Source organism: Brachyistius frenatus, unplaced genomic scaffold (genome assembly GCF_029030835.1).
Source record: "Brachyistius frenatus isolate BFR_SWC_R1_liver_20210118 unplaced genomic scaffold, ASM2903083v1 Contig_278, whole genome shotgun sequence".
Classification (NCBI taxonomy): domain Eukaryota; kingdom Metazoa; phylum Chordata; class Actinopteri; family Embiotocidae; genus Brachyistius; species Brachyistius frenatus.
Window position 1 is genome coordinate 285,804 of NW_027210877.1, and position 14,197 is coordinate 300,000.

The 14,197-nt window shown below is 42.5% G+C and overlaps 1 protein-coding gene across 1 annotated transcript in view; it reads left to right on the forward strand.

The window, feature by feature from the left end:
- Positions 1-5,605: 5,605 nt before the first annotated feature.
- The window catches only part of marchf9 (membrane-associated ring finger (C3HC4) 9), a 13,683-nt gene continuing 5,091 nt past the window's right edge, over positions 5,606-14,197 (forward strand). The window contains exon 1 of the mRNA XM_069721942.1: positions 5,606-6,447. Coding sequence (XP_069578043.1) covers positions 6,091-6,447 — 357 coding nt within the window. The 5' untranslated portion in view covers positions 5,606-6,090. The remainder of the gene's footprint in view (positions 6,448-14,197) is intronic.

Sequence of the window (14,197 nt, forward strand, 5' to 3'; positions counted from 1 at the left end):
GCTCGTTCTATAGACAAAAATAATTATATGGGGCACGAGGAGGCTACGTTCAGATCAGGAGGACCAACAAACTGTTTCCTATGAGGCCGTATCCCCAACGGAGGTGGAAGATATCTTACTGAAGTAAAAGTTCAAGTACTGCACTGTAGAAATATTAAATACTGCAAATATCAAGTACTGCACTGTAGAAATATCAAATACTGCAAATATCAAGTACTGCACTGTAGAAATATCAAATACTGCAAATATCAAGTACTGCACTGTAGAAATATCAAATGTAGAAATATCAAATACTGCAAATATCAAGTACTGCACTGTAGAAATATTAAATACTGCAAATATCAAGTATTGCACTGTAGAAATATCAAATACTGCAAATATCAAGTACTGCACTGTAGAAATATCAAATACTGCAAATATCAAATACTGCATTGTAGAAATATCAAATACTGCAAATATCAAGTACTGCACTGTAGAAATATCAAATACTGCAAATATCAAGTATTGCACTGTAGAAATATCAAATACTGCAAATATCAAATACTGCATTGTAGAAATATCAAATACTGCAAATATCAAGTATTGCACTGTAGAAATATCAAATACTGCAAATATCAAGTACTGCACTGTAGAAATATCAAATACTGCAAATATCAAATACTGCATTGTAGAAATATCAAATACTGCAAATATCAAGTACTGCACTGTAGAAATATCAAATACTGCAAATATCAAGTACTGCACTGTAGAAATATCGAATACTGCAAATATCAAATACTGCACTGTAGAAATATCCCCTCATGAGGACAAACCCTGCATTTAGAAGCTAAAGTAGTTCACAACGTGTCTCCCAGCTGCAGTGAAATGTTTTGTAATATTAAGCACAGGCAATAAAAATATTTTCCAGTAAAATGTTGGCAAATTTCTATTATTTTCTGCAGATGTCAAATTATTTTGTGTCTTCAGGCTACATTTGGTTGCAAATGACTTCTGGTCAAACAAATCTTTCAATTGTTACGTGTTGTGTTTTTTTCACTCCTGCCCTGCTTTTTTTTCTCTCCCTGATTTCACATTAGGTGTCAATCAGCTGATGGGTTCCACCTGTGGGAGCCGGTCACGCTGCTCCGTGGGTTGCACCAACTGCAGGCTGGCCAATCAGCAGTGAGAGCCAGGAATAAAAGCAGGAAGCCTCAGGAGTTCGAGAGCTCTTCATTCTTGGTTATTTCTGTCAATGCTGAGACGGCATGTTCAGGTTCGTGGTGAGAGGTTGTGGACATTAGGTGAGTCTGCGGTTCCCTGGACATTTTCTGTGTCTAGAAACATGAGGTTTATTGGTCGGTGCTCCCTCTGTATTTGTGTTTTGGTCAAGTGACATTTAGAGAAGCCATCCATTTTGTTTGTTGTTCTGTTTCAGAGGTAGATAGTCAGGATTAGTTTTGTTATATTGATTTCAATTGTTTGGCACAACCACACCTTTCCCATCCTCTCCCACTTTATGTAAGAGTGAATGAAATAAAAATATTGTTTGTTGTTAAAATTCTGCCTTGAGATATTTGTTTATTTGGGCTGCTTTGGGTTCGTCCCTACTAATCCCATGAGCCATTAGGGACGTAACGCAATAAAAAGAGGAAATCTACAAATATGTTACTTCAGATTATCCAGTTGCACAAGCAAAGTACAGTATTTATGAATGTTGTCAACGTAGAGATTTATACTTTTTAATCTCAGCTGCGTTTTTGAGAAGGTAGCTGGAAGTGGAGAAAGAATTCTTCAGACCCTTTAATGCATGTAAAATTCAACCTAAGTAAAAGTACTGAAGTATCAAAAGTAAAACTGGTTCTGCAGAAAAATGTCTCCCCTGGATGCGTTATTAATATGTATATGATGTTATTAGATTGTTGATCCTGATGCATCACTGTAAAAGTTACATGTTACTGCTGAAGCTGCTCAAGATGTTACTGATTTCTAACGACTTGTTCAGCTGGTTCAATGCACTGGTTCCCAAACCAGGGGTCGGGCCCCTTTAAAAGGCTCACAGGGTAAATATTAGGGGTCATCAAGTGATTTACGATGCTGGAAAAGGACGAGTTTTATGAGACAAACCTGTATGCATTTTTTAACTTGATCTTTTAATTTAAATAGTTGGTATATTATCTTCATTGAGTTTTAATTATTTCAATGAAATATCCGAAAGGTTTACCGTGAAAATACTTTTTGTAAGGGGTCACGAGCCAAATACCACCAGTTCAATCTGTAACTGTGCATTTAATTATGTAATCCTGGACGAGATAAATGTATTAGAGCAAAAGGTTCAATATTTCCCCCGGGAATGAGAGATCGAAATCAAAAGAAGCACAAAATGGAAGGTTTTGTGACAAAAATGTGTATTTTTTTTTTTATCTGTGGGTTTTGATGAAATGTTGCAGGTGCATCAATAGTGTGGTTCTGTTGTTCAGACTGAGAACATGCTGAGGATGAAGCGGTGTGTTTTTAACGAGTCGGTATCTGGATTCTTCTCAGCTCAGCGAGGACAAACAAGAAGGTAAATCATTCTCATCAGTGAAGAGACAAACAGGTCAATATGTCCTATCAATAATGAAACGGAGCAGGAGGCCTGTTGTTAGTCCTCAGATGGAAGCAGCTCGGCGCATTCAAGACTTGAATTGGAATTTCAACCTCACAAGACATTGAAGGTTTTTTACTTCCATGCGAGTTAAAATCAGATTTTTGGAAGAATTCACATTATTTATAGTTTAAACGGTTCAAAAGAAATGGATAGATGCTTCCAATCGTTTTCTAAAAATAATAGATTAAAAAAATTCAAATAGCTAAAAGTGATTAATTAACAGTTCCCCTAAACTAAAAGTAATAGACAAATGTTTTAGTTTGAAGCCAAAGTAACTGATGAACAATTAAAATTGTTCACAAAAAATAATCGATTTGCAGTTTGACCAGCTGACTAAAAGTAAGATAGCGGAGAAATGTGTAAGTCGTTCGCTAAGAACAACGGATAAGCTGTTCAGACAGTTAGCTCAGTAACGGATAAATAGTTGGAATAGTTCGCTAAAAATAACAGCTAGAAACCAGCTTTAATAGAAAGCTAATAGTAAGAAATAAATCACTAGGTGTTAAAAGTAACAGCTAACGTTTAAATTAATGGCTAAACACTCTGACATGGTAAAAATAACCATTTGTATCGTTGGTTATGTAAGTAGTGGAAAGACGAGATCGAAAGTAGAACTACGTAACGTGAACGCTCGATTCTGTCCGACTTTCTGCCACTCGAGTGGTTCAAACACGAGCTTCAACAAAACAGAGTGAAACTGGAATAAAATCCAAATGTTTCAAAACATGAAGTTAAATCCTCCCAATTGAAGATATTAAGAAGATGAGTGACAGGCTGTGAACTTCATGAGGGGAAGAAGCTGCAGCTGATGAAGAGGGAGGAAGATGAGGTTTACAGACCATTAAACATGGTTGTTTTTTACCCCCCACCCCCCCATCATCATAAAAAGTCCTCCCACACAATAATTGTACAAGACGCACCTTTCAGAGCCGTGCTTCCTGTTTTCATGGTTTTGTTTTTCCTTCAGTGATGGCCGAGGCCACCGCACCTCCAAACAAGGCTTATCTTTCAAATCAATCAAGATCAATGTGACAGGATTTAGTGGGAAGTGTTGCTATGGCAGTGAGGAAAGGAAGAGGGCGGGGCCACAACGCAGCTTCCTGTCACAAGGGCGGCACGGTGGTGCAGTGGTTAGCATTGTCACCTCACAGCAAAAAGGTTCCAGGTTTGAATCCGGTCCTGGGCCTTTCTGTGCGGAGTTTGCATGTTCTCCCTGTGCTTGCGTGGGTTCTCTCCGGGTTCTCCGGCTTCCTCCCATCATCCAAAAAACATGCACCTCAGGTCAGGTTACCTGGCGCCGCGGTCGTGGCAGCCTGCTGCAGCATCTCCCTCCTGAGAGCCCCCCCTGAGAGCCCCCCTGCTGTAGTGAAGACATTTCCCCTCGGGGATTAATAAAGTGTATAAAATCAAAAAAATTAAAAAAATCAAACCGCAGATTAACGTGACCTCTGATGACCTCTGATGACCTCGGACGTCTCCCTCGTTACCTCGTCTCACCGGTTCCGTCCCCTCGACGACGACAACAACAACACGCGGCTGAACTTTCCCTGTTCGGTTCAGATAGTTGGAGAGATCGAAGCCGTCGTTGGCGACGAGAACAGATTTCATTTGAAACATTTCATTTGACTCATCTGATCTCATAAACCTCATCTCAGGGTCTTTATTGTTGGTTTTGAGTCGGAGTATTTAAATCCTTTATTTAGGTAATAGAAACAAAACAAAAAGTCCTTAACACCCAAAAGTCCTCATGAAAGTCTCACTTAAAGCTTTCGTGTTTGAAACATTTAAACTACACGAGTTCACACTTTGTCAAAATGTCTTCACTCCACAGGTCTGAAGCTAAAACCTGGTCCTCACAAAGACAGTTGAACATGTACACACACACAGTTCTGTTTCCATCACTTGAGAGGACATTATTTTGATTGACATCCATGTCCCGGTCCGTTCACAAGTCTTTATAAATGTCTTCATGAAGTCATATTTGGCTTTAAGGGTTTTGTCCCGACAGCGTTGAACACTTACGGGTTTAATGTCCCCACAAACACCGGCAGCGGGCTCCGGTCCACTTCGTACTTCGCGGGCTCCTCGTGCATGTGGCCGCAGCGTCCACGTCAGGGGGGGGGGGGGGGGGGATTCAGCACCCTGGACAGCGGCGCATGGTCAATAATAAAGCAGCCCGAGCTCGGTCCCTGGGAGGACGGGGAGAACCGCTTCACCCACCGGAGGAGACAGACGGAGCACCGGAGGACCGGAGCACCGGAGGAAACAGCGACTTGTTTACAGGATTACAGTCGGAGTTTCTGCTTCTGTTTTTTTTTATTATCCCTCCCTGTTCCGGAAGTGGCTGCTGCGTTGGTTCAATCTCCAAAGCCGACCATTTCGAGGAGGAAAAAAAAATCCGCGCCAGCAGAATCATCAGCAGCATCTCTCTGATCCAATAATCGATGCCATCACTGCCGGTACCGGCCGTCCGAGGCGGAGACGTCTTCATGCGTCTCTCGGTCTCATTAGACACTAAATCGCAGTTTGCCTTTTCATTTCTTCATTTTGGGGCTCGTGTGTTTTCTGCCTTCAGAAGATGCTGATGGACACCGAACACAGATCTGGAAACACGAGGCTGTTTTTCTGCTTCTGGAAATGCAAATGAAGGAAGATTGTGTTGGGCTTTCTTTTTTTTAATATGTCGACGTGGATTTTCGGGGTGAATGGCGCGGATTGTTGTTGGATCAACCGGAAGCTTCTCAAAAAGGAGATGAAATAGAGAAAAGAGAGGAAGAGGAGGTGGAGGGGAAAAAACCAGGACCATGATCTGACGCTGTGGATGCTACGGAGGGACAACACAGAAAACACACGTTATCAACAACTTCCATTTCAGCTTCGTTTTCCTTTGTCTTTTTTTGGATTATGATTGTTGACGAGGGTCCCAGATGTGACTGCGTGGAGGGCACGTCGTGGTGGTCCTCGTCCCTCCGTCTCGCGCCTCCGCTCGTCTCTCTCGCGGTCTTCTGCTTCGGGTAGCAAAACATGTAGGCTGTGTTTGTGCTGCAAGAACAGTGCATCTGAAAAAAACACACAAAGCAGAGGAAGATGAAGAAGAAGTGCAGGAAAAATGGAAATCCAAAAAACAACAAGCCCGTTGCAAGTTGTGCTGTTTTTTGCGGGTGCGCTGTTTGAAGGCGCATCTGGAGTTGTTTGATGATGAATATTGAAAGAGTGTGAAAGCGAAAATCTTTCATCCGCATTGGCTGAGACACACATGCCATCAGTGGGCCGAGAGAGAGCCTTCATATTCCTCTGGATTTCCAATGAATAGTTGTGGTGGGAATACGACAATAAACATGAACACATCCGGTGTCTGAACAACAACAATAATAATAATAATAATAATAATAATAATAGGAGAGGGAGAGGAGGAAAAGACTTCATTTGATTTGCTCCAGTCTGGATTCTTTATGTAGCCAAACATGTTCAAGTATCGGATCCGCATGTTTTTCAACGAACTGAAAGTCCTGGTGTTTATGCGATCCGATTCCCGACAGTCCGGCTCCGACCCAGAGAGACGGTCCACCACCACCACCACCACCACCAACACCGCCATGCGAGGTCTGGGGATGGGCGGCTGCGGCTGGCCGCCGTTCGTCGACTGCCATTCCCGGGACGACGAGGAGGAGTATTACGGCAGCGACCCGCGGCCCCGCAGCCTGGCGTTCGAGGACAAGGAGCCCAAGCTGCAAGTGGGCCTGGACGCCGTGTCCCTGGCCAGCACCGCCAGCAGCCTGCGGACCCCCCAGTGCCGGATCTGCTTCCAAGGCCCCGAGCAGGTAGAGGACGGTTCCGTGTGGAGAACCGGACGAGGCGGCGTGTTTGTGCTTTTAAAACCAGCCTTGCATGAAATCAGTCCACCTCAGCTGAAAGTGGAGTTTCTTTTAAAAACCATCACAGTCTTTGGTTTCAGTCTAATTTGCCATTTAGAATTTTTTTGTTTTTGTATTCTTTTTGTGTCATACAGCAAATCACAAAGAGTGTGATTGAGTGGAGCTACTACAAGCATCCTGTCCTACACCCCTCTCCCACCTGCCCCTAAAAAAAACAACGCAGCCTTTAGGTTTCTGACAATCAAGTATAGAAAAATTGTAATTTTGACAGCCCCCCCCCACCCCCCACCCCCAGTCCTCCCTGCTCCCAGTAACAAGCAACTATTGTCCTTTTTCCCCTCCTCCTCTGAGAAGATGATCTGGTTATCTAAATAACACTGTTTTCATAACTAAGCTAATCAGTGGTGGGAATTTTTTTTTAAATCCCACACACATCTGAAATGTGGCCAGCATGGCAACAAAGAAAGTTCGAGCCAATCGGGTCTGCAGGATGACAAATAAGTGTGCGAGGGGCCTGAATATGCATGAGTCACAATCATTTTGTAAATGTAAATGGACTATTCATGCGCGCACGCGTGCGTGTGTGTGTGTGTGTGTGTGTGTGTGTGCGTGCGTGCGTGCGTGCGTGTGTGTGTGTGTGTGTGTGTGTGTGTGTGTGTGTGTGTGTGTGTGTGTGCGTGCGTGTGTGTGCGTGTGTGCGTGCGTGCGTCACCGAGCCGGGATGACCAAGTATTGATTCTGTTCCTGGACAGATGACTGTAGTTTTAATGAGTTTTCTTGTTATTTATTTTCTTTTGCAGCCCAAACAAACAAACAACAACAACAACAAATAACAATAAGTAGTTCACCTCTTTCTGGTCCGTGGCCAAATGTCGGCCTCGCTGGATGTGCGGGAAACCTGTGATCCCAGATCAGCAGGTAGTCCTGGACGATAATTAGAAAGCCAGTAAATCCTGCAGCAGCACAGATGGATGTTATCATCTGCTGCCTCCTAAGATCAGCGGAGTGTTGCTGCAGCCCACGTGCTAATTTATGACATCTGCCTGACAGTTTGTATTGTGAGACGTAGCGTGTGTGCGTGCACACGTGTATATATGTGTGTGTGTGTGGGGGGGGGGTGGATGTTAAAAACTGCTCATAACTTCTCCCCTTTGAAAGAAGAGAGAAGGTTTGGTATTGTGGTTTCTCCGGGGGTTGGATGGTGACCATTAGTTGGATAGAGGGTTGGATGGTGACCATTAGTTGGATAGAGGGTTGGATGGTGACCATTAGTTGGATAGAGGGTTGGATGGTGACCATTAGTTGGATAGAGGGTTGGATGGTGACCATTAGTTGGATAGAGGGTTGGATGGTGACCATTAGTTGGATAGAGGGTTGGATGGTGACCATTAGTTGGATAGAGGGTTGGATGGTGACCATTAGTTGGATAGAGGGTTGAATGGCCTTTTCTCTCCCGTACGTAGCGGCCAGCAGCGCTTTTCCACGGGACACAAAAAAATCAGAGTCTAAAGGTTACAGCCGAGGAGGACGACCGTTTTCTTAGTCATGAAGTGACACATCAAATTAACACCTTTCTGCTCTGTGAAGTGGCCTTGAGGGACAAAAAAGCCACGCCAGATCATCCGGGCAGCAGGAGTGTGTGTTTGCCAGCGTGTATCTGTGTGTGTGTGTGTGTGTGTGTGTGTGTAGTGAGCAGCCGTTTTATTGTGTGTTGGCCTTCTTCTTGTTTTGAGAGTAAATTTGGTGATATTATATTTTTGTCTTAGTGTCAACAAACCTCAATAAAAAGAACCGAAGCCGAAGACGACGAAGCGATTTAATTAAAAAAAATGACTGTCAGTGTTTGTTAAATCTCATTTTTCTCTGAGCTTCATCATCTCATTAAAACATCAGTCCTCCATGCTAAATGACAAAATAAGTGAAAAAAGGCTCCTCAGACATGAAAGTCTGAGCTTATGTCCAAATCGACTCGATTATTTAATTGTGATCGAGGTTTCAGTTGGAATTAAACAACAAACACAACATGGTGGAGAAATACCCTGGTTTGGGTTGAAATGGTGTCGGTTGATTTTGAAACTACAGGAGCAGTCTTTAACCAATTGGTATTGATCAACTTACAGCTAATGTTGTGCCTGAAACCGTAGACTGAGCAGAAAATCTGATACACGTAATGATGGAACTGGATATCACACCAAAGTGTGTAATACAGCCGTCAGATGACACCGTGTCAAGTGTCACGTTTTGACCACAGACTGGATATAAAAGAGTTCGTAGCTTCAGGTCTGTAAAATGGTTCTGATCCAGAAGTGTCTTCAGCTGCAATACCAGCGAGTGCCACTAGAGGTCGGCTCCAAAAAGCCTCCGGCTCCATAGACTCCCATTCAACTTCTCTCATCAAATACAAAGTCAAAGTCTCTCCTTCTTACTTTTCTGGCGGTTCATCTGAAAATAATTCCATCATTAATTTGATATTAGGCCTCAATAAGTGGTATGTTTGTGGGTGTGTCTGTTTGATTGACAGGCCTGTGATGCTGTCAGGTTTCTGCTATATTTGGGCAGGGCATAGCATTGAGTCACATTCACCGCTGGCTCCTCCCTAGTTCGTCCAAATATGGTCACGTCTGGCTCCAAACTAGCAAGAAGACGACGACTGAAACACCGAACTGGAGGCTTCATAACGGCAGTTCACAAACTGACGGGTGACGTCACACTTGGCTGAATATCACAAAGCCATGAAAAACAAGAGACCCCCAATTTGAACAGACTGCGACACCATGTCGGTAAACACCATTTGCAGACTTTGTGTAGTAAATTTAAGGACTCAAGAAGCTTCGTTCTTGCTCCGAGAACTGTTGGTGAAGCTTTGTCGAGCTCACCCAACGGCACCATTGTTGGAACTCCAAACTTTCAATGAAGCGCTTGACTTTGAAAACTTAAGAGTGGATGAATTAACCTTAATGCGATCGTGGTGATCAGATTACAATCACAACAAAGACAGAAGCCGTGAGCAAGAGGTGTGGCGCTCACGTGACTTTCTTGTTTACTCCTTTCATATTTTCAGCAACTGGAGGGCTCTGTCATTCGTACATATGGTGTTTTCGGCTGATATTATTATTAGGACAGTCACAGTCTGTTTTTTCCCCGACAATAACATATTACATTAAAACGTTGCATTAATTAAAACACACATTAACATTCACGTTTTTTTTTTAGTTTCTTTTTACTAAAAGACACTAAAATCTTTGAATCATTTTGTTCACTGTATTTTCAAAACAGTCTTCAGCACTGATTTATAACTACAGATGACATAAATCTCAGAAATTACTTCACTTTGAATGCATTCATTACAAGGTAAAGAACTACTATTATTGTGGTATTGTTATCTTAAAATGGTTAATGCTGTTTGACTCGTGAGACTTTGTGCTTGGCAGTGATGAATATTCAGAATAATCGAATAGCTGTAAATAGCCGATGTGAAGGTCTTCGCTCCGTGTGTGTGAAAGGGTTCAAAAACGCATTGACGTTCCCTCATTACAATTAACACGCTGTTTATTTTCAATTACGACATCCTGAATTCTCTCCAGAGCACCAAACGTGTATAAAACCGCTGCGGAAAATAATCCCTGACAAACGTACGGCCTCCTCCTTCTGACATTTGCGTCAAACTTGCTTCATTTTATGTTATTTATTGATTTATGTCACAGTCTCAGTGCAACAAATAGGTTTGGCTGGTTTCGGTCTTTAGATATAAAAAAAATGTGGGCATTGTCCTTTTAACATCAGGTTAACATGACGTTGCCTCAGATCAACTTCTTTGTTGTCTATCACAACATTGTTTTTCTCTTTTTAAGTATGAGTTCATTCTGCCCGTCCAGATGTGACCTTTTATGTCTCGTTCGGTGTTTTTTTTACACTGTGTGTTGCCTTCAGTTGCAGGAGTGACTCTAAAAAGAGGAACCGACGAAAGGACAGCCAGCTTTAAACCAAAAGCAGGGCGTTGGGAGCAAAACTATTCATGTGAAAAGCTTTTTAAACACCTTTAACAGCTTATTATCAGTATTATAACCTTCCTCCTCTTATTCTGCTGAGTTTTCACCTTTCTGCCAGAACAACAAGCAGTTATGTGTTCAGTCGTTATCAGACTTCAAAAACATCTTTCACACCTTCAGTTTGGTTTCCCAAAGCTAAATTCACTCGTGTACGACCTGTGATGTTGAGCATTGCAATCAATATTTGCAAACATCAAACGATGCTCCCTCAGAGTTTGGATCTTGAAGCTGATTCCGGGAAGAATTCTTTGAAGAGCTGAGAATGCAAACAAACAGAAGCTTTGAGATAAAACTAAAATATGGTTTCTCATTCATCCAGAAAACGCCTCACCTGATATCAGCTTCAGATTGTGGTCTTTCAGCCACAGCTTGTAGTACACCTTCAGTCCACTAGAGGGTAACGTGTCAGAGTCACATTTTGGTTCACTTAGGCGTGAACTAAGCAGTGACGTCACCCGTTGGTTTTTGAGCTGCCATATGAGGCCTTGCGTTCAGATTCTGTCCGTCACCATCTTGCTAGTTCGGAGCAGTTTGGAGCAGGAAGTGATCATATTTGGACGAGCTGGGGGAGGAGCCAGCGGTGGATCTGACCGATCTGATCGGAAACCTGACGATACTACGTCCCGCCCACCGATAGCTGTAACCTGACTGCACCACAGGCCTGTCAATCAAACAGACACGCCCCCAAAAACAGGTCTTCTTGAATCTTCTTTTCTAATGAATGAGGGATTATTTTCAGATGGACCTCCAGAAAACTAAGAAGAAGGAGTGACTTTAGCTAACAACACCGAGATAACTGATGGACACATTTTATTCACTTTGGATTTGATGAGAGAAGTTGAATGGGAGTTTATGGAGCCGGAGGCTTTTAAGATAAAATAAGATTGACTTTATTAATCCCACAGTGGGGACATTTTTGGAGTCGACCTCTAGTGGCACTTAGGGGTATTGCAGTTTAAGACACTTCTGCACTTCTAAATTTTATCAATGAACACTCAACTGACATGAAATGAGGCCATTGTACATGATCTATTAACTCAAAAAAGTCAGTATTTGTTTTTTCTCTGCATTGATAACATAAACGGTGGAAAGCGAGGTTAATTAAAAAGCTGATATCCGTTTGCTTGTTTTAATGTGCCAGTCTTATCAACATCTCTCAGAAATATGAATCAGAATCCGTTAGCGGAGACTTGGCAGCGTTACCTGGTCGGTTTTATGCAGCAGAGACGCAGTGACAAATAACGCCTCCAATTTTTTTTCTGTCCGTCTGCACTGTCGTTCCCCATCTGGCTCGTTTGACCTTCACACTTATAATAAAAGACTTCAAGTGTCCCACCGCATTACAGATTGGGTTTGGTAGATGAGCCACATGCCACTCATAAACTTTAAAATAACTTGCCTGCTGACATTATAAAGATAACGGAGAGAAGGTCAGATGTATATGAGGAACTAAATAAAAACAATACGAAAGCAAACATTTGTGAAATGTCAGGCCGTCTTTGAGAGGTGTGTCTGCATTATGAGGCAACGCTTACCAGACTGGAATGAGAATGTTAGTGTCACGATCAACGAGAACAAAGTAAAAACAAAGACCTTTAAAAGCTGTGATTATCATTTTAAACCTTTTATTTGAGCAAAGAATCAGATATGCGTAAGGATGAAACCCGATATTACACCAAAGCGTGTAATACACCCATCAGATGATACCGTGTCAGTGTCACGTTTTCACCATAGAGGGTATAAAAGTGGACGTAGCTTCTGGGTCTGACAAGTGAGGCCAATGGGTGTGTGCAATACCACCGAGGACCACTAGGACCAAAAAGGCTCTGGTTCCATAGACTCCTATTCAACTTCTCTCATGTAATACAAAGTCAATCAGTTTTCCACAAGTTCTTATGGTGTCCTTCACTAAAGTCACTCCTTCTTATTAGTTTTCTGGAGGTCCATCTGAAAATAATCCCTCATTATTTAAATATTAGGCCTCAAAAAGCAGTATGTTTGGGGGCGTGTCTGTTTAATTGACAGGCCTGTGGTGCAGTCAGCTTTCAACTAACGGTGGGTGGGGCGTAGTATGGTCGGGTTTCCAATCAGATTGAGTCAAATCCACAACTCACTCATCCCACTGGACCAAATATGGTCACTTCTGGCTCCAAAACAGCAAGATGGCGGGCTGGAGACCTAAAGAGTGTAGTTCATGAACCAATGGGTGAAATCACATTGGGATTGGGCTCGAGTGGTGGGTCTGACTCAATCGGATTGGAACCCTATGGCCACTATGCCCCGCCCACGGATAACTATGATCTGACTGCACTACAGGCCTGTCAGTCAAACAGACACACCCCCCAAAAACAACTTCTTTTCTAATGAACCTCCCAAAATACTACTACTACTACTAGTAGTAGTAGTACTGTTGACTGTGTTTCTTGGTTGTTTGTATATAATATATATAGATATATACTGTACTGTATATACTGTATATACTGTGCATTTTATATTTATATTTTATAGTTTTTACTGCTATTTTATTGCTTTTCTATTGTTCTATTATTATCTATTGCTTCTGTATGCTGCTGTAGCGAAAAAATTTCCCCTCGGGGATTAATAAAGTAACTACCTACCTACCTACTACTACTACTACTACCACCACTACTACTACTACTCTACATCCAGGACATGGTCCAACCTTACATCCCAGCCCACTCCTCCTCATCATCCTCATCATCCTCATCATCCTCATCATCCTCAGCATCCTCCTCCTCTACATCCAGGACATGGTCCAACCTTACATCCCAGCCCCTCCCTCCGCTCTGCTTCCACCAATCAGCTTGTTGCTCCTCACTGAGTTAAACACTCTATAAAATCACAACTGTTTGCTGTCCTGGCTCCTAAATGGTGGAATGAGCTCCCCAACGACATCAGGACAGCAGAAACTCTGAACATCTTCCACCACAAACTAAAAACACACCTCTTCCTCCTTTACCTTGAACAGTAGAACTTTAGTATCTTAAAATAGAACTTACTGATAGAACTTTGTAGTTTGGCTTTCTGGAAGAAATTGTATTTACTTGATTCTAGTTGTTCTGGTTTTGAACCCTCATGGTTGAAATGAACTTATTGTAAGTCACTTTGGATAAATGTAATGTAATGAGGGATTATTTTCAGATGGACCTCCAGAAAACTAAGAAGAAGGAGTGACTTTAGCTAACAACACCGAGATAACTGATGGACACATTTTATTCACTTTGGATTTGATGAGAGAAGTTGAATGGGAGTCTATGGAGCCGGAGGCTTTTTGGAGCCGACCTCTAGTGGCACTCGCTGGTATTGCAGCTGAAGACAGTTCTGGATCAGAACCATTTTTCAGACCTGAAGCTACAAACTCTTTTATAAACATTTTATTTCCAGTAGTATCAAACTATTCCTGTAAATTTTTAGAGGCTTTTGTCCATACTTCATGTTTGGCTTCACCTTCCTGACAGGCGGGATATTTGTTTTGTGCTCGCTGACAGCTGCATTTTGTTTCGAGCTCTGGTCGTCAGGCCTCAGTAGCTCCTCTCTCCTTCACCTTCCTGCCCTTGAGGCCTCGCCGGTTCCCTGCTGTCGGTGCTAACATGCCCCCTTCGCCAACTGGGCCTCCAATCAAGCTG